The 14,157-nt window shown below is 45.7% G+C and overlaps 1 protein-coding gene across 7 annotated transcripts in view; it reads right to left on the bottom strand.

The window, feature by feature from the left end:
- The window catches only part of ABTB3 (ankyrin repeat and BTB domain containing 3), a 246,692-nt gene that overhangs the window by 47,675 nt on the left and 184,860 nt on the right, over positions 1 to 14,157 (bottom strand). For all 7 annotated transcript variants that reach the window (XR_013842785.1, XM_079992254.1, XM_079992249.1 and 4 more), the window contains exons 5-6: positions 1,843 to 2,008; positions 748 to 837 (exon numbers count right to left, since the gene is read on the bottom strand). Coding sequence is in view for 6 of the 7 variants with exons in the window: in XM_079992254.1 (XP_079848380.1) it covers positions 748 to 837; positions 1,843 to 2,008 (256 nt within the window). In the remaining variant the exon portion in view is untranslated. The remainder of the gene's footprint in view (positions 1 to 747; positions 838 to 1,842; positions 2,009 to 14,157) is intronic.

Raw genomic sequence — 14,157 nt, 5'->3', positions numbered from 1 at the left:
CTACAAAGGCAAAGATCTCTTATGGATCAAATTCTGTCACTTGTAATTTTTGCTTCCCCACACTGCTCTCCGATTTGAACCGACAAGTCATTTGTTGGCCCATTTCTCCTGAAGTGGCTAAGTTGTGTCTGGACTGTATCACTGCAGAATGCAGGTGGGGGCTCAGATAGCCAAATATTCCTCTATACAAAATACTTTCCTGAACTTAGGAAACTAGCTACTCTTCTCTTTGATGCATAGTCTGCTATGTGGAGGCTTTTCGTTTTGGTTTTAAAGGAAGAACGTTCATGTTACGCAATTCCTGACAACAGTTGGAAGTGGTACAGCACAGACACAGATTTACCACCACCTTGAAAGAGCTAGGTCTTTGATGGTGTTGACAGCTGACCACTACAGCTCATATCAGTGAGCCCTGACTCCAGAGGGTGCTGCTTCTCTCCTTTTCACCAAATCCATGTATCATACGTTGCAGAGGAGAAAATGTGGTAGATGAATTAGAGCTCTGAAGCTCCTGAATATGGTTCAGGATGGGAGCCCTATGACATTTAATCTGGATTTGACACTAAAGAAAACCTTTTTTCTTTTCTTTTTTAGTCTTCTTAAATAGATTTTATTTCAATACCAAGTTGCTCTGGGAAGATTCAAAGAGGTTCGCATCCTTGATTTCAGATAGCTGCAGCTCCCCATAAATTTGACATGTTCATGAAAATGTGAGCTAAACACATGTAATCACAAAAATGGTCTCACCTCTGCATTTAGATCTGCTCCAGCATCCAGTAGCATCTGGACCATGGCCTCATCGCCCCTCACACAAGCATACATCAGTGGAGTCATGCCCTGTGGGAACATTAAAGTCAACACATTGATCAGCTTCTAATGAGATGGTTTTATTTAAGGCTTGATTCGTAGATGTCATAAGAAGGCATGCCACTTGATGGTGTAGGATGTTTTCAATAAAAGTGTGGATAATTTTAAGAATTATCTGCAAAAATCCTTTGCTCAGTTTTTGTGAACACTGCCTTGCCTTTCTCAAGATAAACATTAAAACTCCATTGTCTTCTGCAGTGCCATGAATCCATTGTGTTACACTTCTCTTGTACAAAAATCAGAATATTGGGCCCTTCGTTTGTGAAAATGTTCCTCTAGCAATTTAATGAGCTTCTTTTTGACATGTTAGACTTGGGCACTTTATACTGACTGCCAATATTGCTAACGGTTGGAGGAGTAGATGCTTTTGTACAATTGTCCATGATACACAGTGACTTAATTTTAAATGAAATGCCAGACAGCACTGTTGAAAGATGCTAGCTCTAGGGAAATGCTGCCCTGTTTGGAGGAAAATTAGATTAACTGACCCTTCACTACAAAGACTTCCTGGCTGCAATCTGTATTAATCTGAAATGCCCACTGCAGCTGATCAACACATATCCCTTGTGATTAGTGTTAACTTTCACAATGGCATTAGACACAGATGCAGTTAGGAAAGAATAGTTATGTGCAGCACAAGAGTCACAGGGGAAAAACAACCACATTCTTAACTTGAGGACGGGCGAGAAAATAGGTGGATGTGGAAGAGAGATGTTATTTCACCCCACACATGGGAGTACACACCCAGTCCATATTCCACAGTCCACATTCCAAATTGCATCTCAGAAAAAGGTTTAACCAGACTGTAAGAAAGAGAAAAGTGTGTGTGGAACTCTGATGGGTTCTTCTTTGAGAAGAATCCCATGCATATTTTCTTCAATAGTCTATATATAAAAAAATTAAAACCCATTTTACAATTTCAAATTGTCAACCCATTGTTCAAAAAAATCAGTAAGTTTCTTTCTTTCTTTTTACCTGATCACTCATGCTGTTAATTCCATCAGGCCCCAACAAAGATATGGCCTGTTTGACCAGATCTGTACGGCCACAGGTCAACATTCGGAACCCAAGGTCCTGCTTGAATTTGGCTTCTGTGGCTACTGCATCCAGCTTCCGAGAAGCACAGAAGCAGTCGTCAATTCTGCAAATTTAAGAAAACAGTTATGTTAGGAAATAATCCGAAAGCAGACTTCCACCATTCATTTGAACACTGCCACGTTTTGTCTATGAACTATAAAGACCATCATAGCTACAAACATCCTTTATGACAATTTGTCAATGAAAGCTTATATGCAATGAATCCTACCTCACCACAGTTGCATACACACCATGCATTTAAAGCATATGACTTCCCATAAAGAATCATGGGAACTGTAATTTCCTAAGGGTGCTGGGAACAGCAGTTCTGTGAGGGGTAAATTACAGTTTCCAGAATTCCGGGGGGGGGCTCTAAATATATGGTGTATGTGCAGATTCTTCTAGCTATGTTTGCCAAACAGAGACTCTGATGGGGGCTCTGTCGTTTGTGCAGCAAGAAGGAACCTAAGGCTTGGTAGATGTTTCTAGGATAGAGATGAAGTGATGGCAAAATCAGCACGTGTTGGATATTTGCCTGTCATGCAGCTCTTACTAGCACCTCTCAGGTAGCAACCAGGAATAGAATCAATGGGTAGAAATCTCAGGGAAGCAGATTTTAGCTAGATGCTTTAATTAGACATCTTGCATTGCTGTTCTATGCTGCTTTATTATTAATCAATCAATCAATCAATCAATCAATTAAATTTGTATACCATCCTTCACCCAAAGTCCACAGGGCGGTTCATATCATAAAAATACAAAATAAGAACACCAAGTATGTAACAAAATAAAAAATAAACAAACCCAACAACCTCCTTTCCACAAGCACATTTAAAAGGCCTTAGAATCTTTAATCAGCCAAAGGCCTAACCATAGAGAAATTGTTTTTGCCTGGCATTGGTTGTTTGGGGAGTTTATTTTATGATTTTAATGTAAATTGTACTTGTGACATGTTTTGCATCGTGCCTTGGGGCCATTTGGTAAAGGGCAAGCTAGGAGTACAAATAATAAATAAATAAATAAATAAGCAAGCAAGTAAATAAATAAATAAATAAATAAATAAATAAATAAATAGAAACTTCTTAAAGGTAAAGAGCTGTTTTTTATAAAAAAAATAAAACAAAACAATTTTTATTGGTTTTTGTTGTTGTTGTTGTTGTTTAGTCGTTTAGTCGTGTCCGACTCTTCGTGACCCCATGGACCAGAGCACGCCAGGCACTCCATTAAACACTTATCCAGCAGTACATCTAATGCTATTTGTTTTATCCATTGTCTTTAGACATACACTTACACATTCAACATTCAAACATATTACTTAACATAACCTCTCCGCTGAGAATACTGAGCAGTTGGTATAGCAAGGTCTTGATTTTGGTAATTAACATAGTTAAAGAAAGGGGTCCACCGTTCTCGGAAGGTGTCCCATTTGTAATGTCGTTAATTGCCCTCCTGTGTCTGGTGAGGCCCTGAGGCATTGCTGCATCTCAGATATTATTTTCCATATGTTATGGGGTACTTCAGTCTGGTTTTCCCATTGCTGAGCTAACTGTGCTGCGGTCAGTAGGAAGCCTACTAGTTCTCTGTGGTGCAGGGTGGAGTCTATGCTCAATTGGGTGGCCTAAATCTGATTCCTGTACAATTTTGCTGTATATTAGGGAAGCAGCACTTTTCAGGTCATATGCTGGCCTGCTGCATAAGGATTCAAACAAGGTAAGTATGTGTAGGCCCTCTCCCCTGTGCTCCAAATGAAGTGCAAATGAATGAGCCTGAGCTACCTGAAACCAGGTAGGACTTTTAACTGACCTTGCAGTTTCTCTTTGGAATTGCTTTCCCTCTGGGAGGCAGGTAACGGATTGTGTAAATGCCTACATCCTCCCAATCCTTGAACTGTTGATATTTATCTGTGTATCATAAGAGCTGTTTGATGGTGCAACAGAACTGCTTTTGCTGGTAGTGAGCTCTCTCCTTTGCTGGACATCCTTTGCATGGTGTCCAGGTGAAAGAGGAATGGGCTCCTACAACTTTAGTATCACTACTGACCCCATATCCCTCTTTTCATCTGACCATACTAGCCATTTGTTAGGAATGCTATGGCTGCATTCTGCACTGAGCAGAGGTTGGACAAGCTCAAGAATGGGGAAACATTTTAATTTTTTCGCCCAAGCATTTTTTCATGGAGAACCTTCCAGGGGGCTCATGCCAGGGGTGGATGGGGCCAAGGACAAAAGAGGCCAAAACAATTATTTTGACTCTTGTCTTTGTACAGTAGGCTACACTGAACTCTAACAAAACACAGAGGTTTCTATATGCAAGCAAACACATGTATCCATAGCCCATCAAAGCAAGCAAGAGGCACCCCCACAGTTCGAAGACATATTCCAGCAGGAAAGAACACTTTAGTGCAGAGCTGGTGAGGTGTGTGGCTGGGGAGAGGGCTTGGCCAAGGAGAGCCCTGAGGGCCACAGAGAAATCCCTGAAGGGCCATATTTGTGCCTCACCCAGGTCCTGAGGTTTCCTACTCATGGGCTAAATGATCTCCAAGATCACTTTCAAGCCCATGATTCAAGCTCAATTTGATGTATAGAGACATCACCTTGCCAACAAAGGTCCGTATAGTTAAAGCTATGGTTTTCCCAGTAGTGATGTATGGTAGTGAGAGCTGGACCATAAAGAAGGCTGATCGCCGAAGAATTAATGCTTTTGAATTATGGTGCTGGAGGAGACTCTTGAGAGTCCCATGGACTGCAAGAAGATCAAACGTATCCATTCTGAAGGAAATCAGCCCTGAGTGCTCACTGGAAGGACAGATCCTGAAGCTGAGGCTCCAATACTTTGGCCACCTCATGAGAAGAGAAGACTCCCTGGAAAAGAACCTGATGTTGGGAAAGATGGAAGGCACAAGGAGAAGGGGACGACAGAGGACGAGATGGTTGGACAGTGTTCTCAAAGCTACCAGCATGAGTTTGACCAAACTGCAGAAGGCAGTGGAAGACAGGAGTGCCTGGCGTGCTCTGGTCCATGGGGTCACGAAGAGTCGGACATGACTAAATGACTAAACAACAACAACAACAATTTATTCATTATATTATATTCCATACAATGAAGTGTTCTGCCTCATTATCATTTAATTGCTGGTTTGTTGCTGGTGTTGGATTATAGGTTGGGGGAGCCCAATCTGGTCCAATAAGAAAAGAGGAGCTCCTCTTCACCCATCTGGTGCACAAGCTCTGCCTCTCCTCCTCGCCGCTTGTTTATGGGGACGGGGCCAAGATCATTTGAATGACACTCTAGGTATGTTCAATATGTGCAGGTGAAAACCTGTGATTTCAAAAAAAAATTTAAAAATAGTTCTGTGGGTTGCCATCTCTGAATGAGGGTTTGATATTAAAACATGCTAAGGATAATTACAGGAGGCCTCCAAGAATTCCATTAAATTCAGTTGCAGATAGCTTAATTAATAATTGCAGATTAAATTCCTGTCCAGTTAGCGCTCTTTATGCTGCCATAAAGAAAATGCAAATCAAACCCACAGAACCTGAGAGCATAAAGGGTTTATGATGCTTATATACATTATTTATAACTGCCCCCAACTAGTTATAAATCAGCCACTCACTCTGAATGATAAAATGTAAATCAGGCCCACAGGATCTGAGATAATCATTGGGCTATTTATAACTATCCCCAACTAGTTACACAATTAGTCATTTGGAATTTTGATAATATTAGGAAAGCCCCCCTTTCTTAATTTGAGCTTCATGGAGTATCCTTTCTATATACCAAGTGTTGTGCTGTTGTTTTTATTGCTAAGCAGCTGCACTGTTTAAAACAACAACAACCATTCAGTGCAATATCACTTTGAAGGAGCAGTTTGACAGCCACTGCATTCCACACTGAATATAAGGAGCATTGAACAATTTTGCTCTGGACAAATTTTGCTCTGGAAAGCGAAGTTTGATAACTTCTTTCACCAGAAAAAGTGGATTTGAAAGTACAAAGCAAGGAGTTTATTTATGATTATGCAGCAATGCATTTATACTATTATACAGGGCAAGTACAGATGGGAATGGGACGAATTCCTTCACCGTGCTCAATAGTTTAGAGGTGGAGGGTTGTAGCCAATGCTGAATTCTCATAGTAGCAAATGGTTTTGCTTGCACAATCCAAGGTACCTGATCATTACCTACCTATTTCAGCCATCTGAGATCAGGTTTGGAGGAAGGGAGAGGCTTACATTGTTAGGCCACTTTTGGATACAACTCAGCGTGAGCTGCAAGACTGGAATCCTTTCCTGAAGTGAATTCTCTCCCCATGCCTGAATGGTTGGCCACCATAATCTAAAATTCGAGCTAACCAAGATTTGAACTTGGTTAGGTGTCTCTTCTGTGACTAAAGGGGAGAAGACAATTTGTTCCAGTGACACAAAAGAACAGCACACAGACTTGCACCTTTCACAGTCTAAGACTGGGACCATTGTGTTTGCACTAGGCCAATGTGGCACAACAAGAAATAAAGAAGCCAAAAAGATGAACAAATTGAAAGGCCTGTAAGAAACAGTTAGGGAAGGTTAACCTGTAGGACTGTATGGCATGTGAAGCATTGGCGTGTGAAGTTGGTATCGCAAAGGAGAACTATTTCTACACCTGAAGTTGAAACTTCAGTACAGGTGACCCTTAAGAACGTCGGCCAATGCAAATACAACTAAGCTACTCAAATGCAGCAGTCTAGATTTACAGATCTGCTCCTAAGAGATTGCTTACAGGTTTTGAAGTGCCACACACATACCCACAAAACAGGACTGGCTCCATGCTAGAACTATGTGTCCAAAGATAATGCCAATCCTTTGCAAGAAACACATATGTCTTGGCAAGAAAAGACAGATGACATCAAAGAACTGTGAAATTTCCCCTTTCACCTATACCATACATGTGTATCTGATTCTACTGTTTTCTGTGGCTGTGTAGCCTGTAAAAGTGAAGAGGTGGATAATCAGCAAGTGCTCATTTTCCTTTTTTTAAAAAAATAAATAAATGTGTTTGAGGCTCCACACTTACCTTATAAAGTGTGAAAATGGAACTGGAAAGGCAGTGGTTTATAGGGGAGACAAACGTTGAACCCGGACTAGAGCAACGGACATTGTAAGTTTAAATTGACACTGTCAGGGAACTGCCATCGGAAGGACAGGTGGTGAGAAGGCTTCAGCAGAATAGGAGAGCCTCTTCTTCAGGAGAAGAGGGAACCAGTAGGGGGAGTGCGGGAGCTCCAAAGGAAAGGGAGTCGGAGGGGAGGCTCTGGGATACTTCCAGTGAGAACAGCGAGGAGGTATCAGAACAGCCCATAAGGACTCCCACCCCCCGCCGGAAGCTGTCACGCAGGGAATCCAGGAGGCGCATGTCTGTGAAACAGCTCTTATGTTGGAAACGTTTCCGCAAACGCCCACTGTCAGATTCTACCAGCGACTGAGGGAGCCATGCTCAAGGGCTCTTCTCAAGGCAGGGTTTCACTACACAGAGTGAGCTCTGAGGGATCCAGCTTTAACGCACAAGCTGCTCATTATCCCACCACAGCAATCTGACAGTCCCTGAAAGCAGCTTGTGCAAAGAGAGGCATCATGAGCAACCCAGCCGGAGGCGGAGATGGGGGAGCAGCTGCAGCCGGTCCTAGCCTGGAAGAAAGGTACAGGATGTTGGAGGTACAGTTAGCTCTGCAAACGGCGAGGCTGGAGGAGAGGAGGGCTCATGATGCAGAAAAGGGGAAAGCCGCCCAGCTCTCGAGGAAAGTGCCAGGACTGGTGCAGAAGTTTGGGGGTGATCCCAGGAATTATCAAGCCTTCAGGACAGAGATGCAATATGCCCTCAATCTGCAGTTTGATGATTTTCCTGATGAGGATTCGAGGGTTGGTTTTGTGATTGGGCATCTCGAAGGCACAGCCCGGGATTGGGTGAGGCCACTAATGGCAGCCAATAATGAAGCCCTAAGGGACACAAGGAAGTTTTTTCGCGCCATGGATCTGATGTTTTCCAGCGAGATTGAGCAGGGAGTGGCGCGCAGGCAGTTAATGGCGTGTAAACAAGGGAACCGATCTGTCCGTGAGTACTGGACTGAGTTCACCATGTTGATCCATAAATTAGGATGGGATTTGTCAGCGGAACCGATACAAATGCTGTTCGAAGAAGGACTATCTTCGGCAGTGAAAGACGAACTTTCCCGGGGGCCCAGGGCGGAGTCTATGGACCTTCTGACTAAATCAGCGCTGGCCATAGGGTCACGCCAGGAGGCCAGAGCCTTGGAGAAGCGGGAAGGGAAAGGGGAGCGTTGGAGGGATTTCCGCATTCCAGAGATGCCAGAGCAGCCTTCTCTGCCAGCAGAGCCGATGGAAATCGGAACAGCGCGCGCGCGCGCAATTTCAAACCCCAGTGAAGGGCGGAAGAAGGAGGGGAAAGGCGCCAAGAAATGTTTTCTCTGCCAACAGCCAGGTCATTTTGCCAGAGTTTGTCCGCAAAGAAAGGAATGGCAAGGAATGGCGGGAGCTGTTGGGGAGGAGGGAGAAGGAGCTAAGGAGCAAGTAAAAGCCAACGCCTGGCTGCCACCGACGGGGCACAGCAGCCAGGCCAAGGAACAGTAAATGTGCCCACGCCAGAACCCCCAAGACCAGCTCTTGTAATAGAGGTATTGCTGGAGCTGGCAAACGGACACCCACTAAAAGTGAAGGCGCTATTAGACTCAGGCAGCTCCTGCAACTTTATGAGTAAGGAGTTTGCAGCCGCCCATCAGATACAAACCATTCCTTTAAAAAATCCCCTGCAGGTGACCACGATTGATGGGAGGGCGCTGTTGGGGGGAGAAGTAGACCAGCAGACGGTCCCCATGACAATGAGGGTGGCAAGACACACGGAACGGATAGCGTTTAATATAGCCACGTTGGGAGGAGCGCCCATCATTTTGGGGATGAGCTGGCTAGCGCTGCATGATCCGCTTGTGGGATGGCATCAGAGAGTGGTTTCCTTTGGGTCAGCACATTGTATGGGACACTGCACAGAAAAAGGGGGCCAAGCAGGCACTCAGGCCACGTTAGCAAAGATAGAAGCAATGGAACAAGGTAGGGTACCACGACAATATGCAGATTTTGCCGACGTCTTCAGCGAAAGGGAAGCAGATAAACTACCCCCGCACAGAGCCTTTGACTGCCAAATCAACTTACTTCCAGGAGCGCAATTGCCAGTGGGCAAGGTGTATGCAATGTCTGACAGAGAGATGCAGGAGCTAAGGGAGTTTATTGACAAAAACCTCAAGCGTGGGTTCATCAGGGAGTCACGAGCGGTGGGGGGTAGCCCAGTGTTCTTTGTAGACAAAAAAAACTCGGACAAACCGAGATTAATTGTGGATTTCAGGGCCCTAAACGCAGTGTCCGAACCCGTGACCTTCCCTATGCCCAGAATCGATGACATTCTGACCCGGGTGAGAAAAGGGAAGATTTTTACCAAGCTGGACCTGAGGGGGGCGTATAACCTGATACGTATGAGAAAGGGAGATGAGTGGAAAACCACTATGTTCACCCCCTTGGGGGCATTTGAGTACTGCGTTATGCCTTTCGGCCTCCAGGCGGGTTCCGCAGTATTTCAATCATTTATTAATCACGTACTAGGACCATTGCTGTACAAGAACTGCGCTGCGTTCTTGGACGATGTGCTGGTGTACTCAGAGGATGAAGAGCAGCATGTGCGAGATGTAAGAGAAGTACTGAGCAAACTGCAAGAAAACCAGCTGTGGGTGAAACTGGAGAAGTGTCAGTTTCACGCCAGGGAGGTGGAATTCCTTGGGTACCGGTTGTCGGACAAGGGGCTGGCCATGGATCCTAGCAAGGTGCAAGCAGTGCTGGAATGGAGGTCACCGAAAACTAAGAAAGATGTGCAGAGGTTTTTGGGGTTCGGAAACTTCTATCGGAAGTTCATCAAGAACTTCGCCCATTTAACAGCCCCCATCACGGATTGTCTCAGCAGTAAGAAGAAATTTGTCTGGACGGAAGAAGCGCAGCGAGCTTTCGAAAGTTTAAAGAGGGCGTTTGCTTCGGAAGAACAACTTTTACACGTGGATCTGCAGCAGCCGATGAGGGTGGAAACCGACGCGTCTGACAGAGCGGTGGGGGCCGTGCTTCTGCAGCCAGGAGCGAATACGTCGGAATGGAAGCCGTGTGCCTTCTTCTCGAGGAAATTGAACAAGTCTGAGAGGAATTATACAGTGTACGACAGAGAATTACTCGCTGTCCACGAAGCGTTCAAGAGATGGAGACACCTGTTGATTGGAGCGCAACACAAGGTTCAAGTACGGACAGACCACAAAAATCTAGAATACTGGAGAACAGCCCGAGTGTTGAACCAGAGACAAGTAAGATGGGCGCAAGAGTTCTCCAAGTTCAATTTTGAGATTTGCTACGTGCCAGGGGCTGAGAATGTCAGGGCGGACGCTCTCTCCAGAAAACCTGAGTACTTGGAGGGGGAAGGAGGGGCGGAAGAAAGACATATCATCTCAGAGGACCACTGGGTTTGTGGGGCGGCATTGGTGGGGCAAAGAGAACTGGTAGAGGGTATTGAAAACGATGAATATGCCCAAGAGAAACTTAGGGAACTCAGGGAGACAGGTGAAAACGCAGGGGGGTTTGAGGAAAAGAACGGAAAACTATATTACAAAGGGGCGCTCTACATACCAGGTGGGGAACTAAGAGGGCGAGTGCTTAAGCAGTTGCATGACAGCCCCACGGCCGGGCACTTCGGGCAGCACAAAACCATGTGGTTGGTTACCAGGGAGTTTTGGTGGCCCAAGGTGCGGGAGGACGTGCGGGAGTATGTCAGGGGATGCGACAGGTGCCAAAGAGCAAAGGGAGAGAGGTTGGCGCCAGCGGGGTTATTGGAACCCTTACCCACCCCAGAAAGGCCATGGGAGATGGTATCCATAGACTTCATGACCGATCTACCGAGATCCAAAGGGAAAACCGCGGTCATGGTGGTGGTAGATCTACTAACTAAGATGTGCCACTTTATAGCTTGTTCACATGCAGTGACAGCGGAAGAAACCGCAAGGTTGTTTGTGGAGCACATTTTTAGGTTGCATGGCGCCCCCTTGAGGGTTTTGAGCGACAGAGGAAAACAATTTACTTCTAGGTTCTGGAGGAAACTAATGAGCATGTTGCATGTGGAGGTAAGTTTTTCCACCGCCAGGCACCCAGAAACAAATGGGCAAGCAGAAAGGGCAAACGGGGTTTTGCAACAATATCTGAGGTGTTATGTAAAGGACAGAGAAACTGATTGGGTGGACTGGTTACCTCTGGCAGAATTTGCCTACAACAACGCGGAGAACGCGTCCACAGGGATGAGTCCCTTTCTAGCCAATTATGGGTGTCATCCTCGGGCGTTTCCAGGAGAGGGCGGGGGAAGGTGGAGTGTACCTGCAGCGGAAAATTTTGTTGAAGAGATGGAAGCGATCCACCGTCAGCTCCAACTCAACTTAGAGAAAGCCAAAGAAGAATATAAGAAGCAAGCTGACAGAAATAGGAGGGAAGGCGAAACCATAAGGGTGGGTAACCGGGTGTGGCTATCCACCCAAGGACTGCCGTTCAAGGGAGGGTGTAAGAAATTGAGACCCAAACGATTGGGACCCTTTGAGGTCATACAGCAGGTCAACCCAGTAGCATTCAAACTCCGATTGCCCAGTCACATGAAATTGCACCCAGTATTTCACAGGTCATTACTGTCGCCCTACAGAGAGGGGTGTGAGTGGGGGGAACGTGAGAGGGAGGTCACCCGGACACCCGTCATAGAAGAGAGAGAACGCAACATGGATGTGGCAGGGATCATTGATTCCAGGTGGAAGGGGAATCAGGTGGAATACTTGGTAGAATGGGAGGGGGAGGAAGAGTCAGAAAACGCATGGGTACCGGCAGAGGAAGTCAAGGACGAGATTTTAATAGAAACGTTTCATCGGCGTTTCCCAAGTAAACCACAACCAGTGGCAAGGTTTAGGAGGGAGCACTTCGGGACTACAGATGAGGAAGGGGAATTTGAAGGGTTCCCAGAGTCGGAAGTGGAGGTGGAAACAGATTCCGACGAAGGAGAGGAAGAGGGGGAAAGAGGCGGTAGGCCGTGGTTAGAAGTGTTTGAATCCTCGGAGGATGAGGGGAGTTCCTTCCAGGGATTTCCGTCCTCGCCGCCAGTAAGAGAAGAGGCGGGAGGGGGTGAAGGGGGCCCTGGGGGGGAGGTGGATGTCAGGGAACTGCCATCGGAAGGACAGGTGGTGAGAAGGCTTCAGCAGAATAGGAGAGCCTCTTCTTCAGGAGAAGAGGGAACCAGTAGGGGGAGTGCGGGAGCTCCAAAGGAAAGGGAGTCGGAGGGGAGGCTCTGGGATACTTCCAGTGAGAACAGCGAGGAGGTATCAGAACAGCCCATAAGGACTCCCACCCCCCGCCGGAAGCTGTCACGCAGGGAATCCAGGAGGCGCATGTCTGTGAAACAGCTCTTATGTTGGAAACGTTTCCGCAAACGCCCACTGTCAGATTCTACCAGCGACTGAGGGAGCCATGCTCAAGGGCTCTTCTCAAGGCAGGGTTTCACTACACAGAGTGAGCTCTGAGGGATCCAGCTTTAACGCACAAGCTGCTCATTATCCCACCACAGACACTGAACCATGAAGCTCACCACTTGACCTTGTGCTGTTTCTCAGTCTACTCAGAGGTAGCCAATGTAGTGATGCATCATTTTCATATTCATCATTTCATACTGAGCTATGGTCTGTTCCAAGAGGTGTGCTCAACATTTATATGCTTCATTTCCCATCTTTCCCCATTTTTTTTGGTGTGCAATATTTTATTGTTGTTACAAGAAGTTGTGTGATGTCAGGGAGAAAGCTATGGGTATGTTGAAATCATCCATTAGCACATCAGCTAATGACTTTTATCAATGGATGACGTTCTTGTATGAAACAGCTACCACGATCAAGCAGCCCAGACAGATTACACCTCACCTCCTACACAATCCTTTCTGGCGAGACAGTTTATGTGCGAGTCATCCAGTGATGAGGCACTGAGTTGTGTGCATGTGTTGTGTGCTGGTCACAAGGAATATTCAGGTGTATTTCAGAACAGGGGAGCCTCTTTCAGAGATTTCACCACACTAGTCTTTTGCTAAAGCCATATGACTGGGGGACTTCAATTACTCGGATATTTGTTGGATGTCAAACTCAGCCAAGAGCATAAGGTCAAACAGATTCCTCACTGGCCTTGCAGACAACTTCATTGTCCAGAAAGTGGGAGAAGCAACAGGAGGAACAGCCATTTTAGATCTGGTCCTAACCAATGTTGATGACCTGGTTAGTGGGGTAGAAGTGGAAGGATCATTAGGCGCGAGTGATCATGCTCTTCTGAAGTTTACTATACAGAGGAAAGGAGCAGCCAAGCATACTAGGACTCAATTTCTTCACTTTAAGAAAGCCGACTTCATAAAACTTAGGGAAGTGCTGGGTGAGATCCCATGGACAGTAATACTAAAAGGAAAGGGAGTTCATGATGGCTGGGAGTTTGTTAAGAGGGAGATAGTAAAAGCACAACTTCAGGCAATACCAATGAGACGGAAACATGGAAGGTGCCTAAAGAAGCCAGGGTGGCTATCTAAAGAACTTTTAACTGAGTTAAGATTTAAAAAGGATGTGTACAAAAAATGGAAAAGGGGGAAAACCACCAAAGAGGAATTCAAACAAATAGCCAGCACGTGTAGACACAAAGTCAGAAAAGCTAAAGCACAGAATGAACTCAGGCTTGCTAGAGAGGTTAAAAGCAACAAAAAAGGCTTTTATGGGTATGTTCATAGCAAAAGGAAGAACAAAGAAACCGTGGGGTCACTCAGAGGAGAAGATGGTGAAATGCAAACAGGGGACAGAGAAAGGGCTGAACTCCTCAATGCCTTCTTTGCCTCAGTCTTCTCCGATAAAGAAAACAATGCCCGACCTGAAGAATTTGGAGCAAATGATTCAGCAGAGGAAACACAGCCCAGAATAGCTAAGGAGATAGTACAAGAATACTTGGCTAGTTTAGATGTATTCAAGTCTCCAGGGCCAGATGAACTGCATCCAAGAGTATTAATAGAACTGGCAGATGTGATCTCAGAACCACTGGCAGTCATCTTTGAGAATTCCTGGAGAACAGGCGAAGTCCCGGCAGACTGGAGGAGG

Source organism: Podarcis cretensis, assembly GCF_951804945.1.
Source record: "Podarcis cretensis genome assembly, chromosome: 10".
NCBI lineage: Eukaryota > Metazoa > Chordata > Lepidosauria > Squamata > Lacertidae > Podarcis > Podarcis cretensis.
Note: the sequence above shows the minus strand (reverse complement) of the source record. Positions and strands in the feature narration are given on the sequence as shown.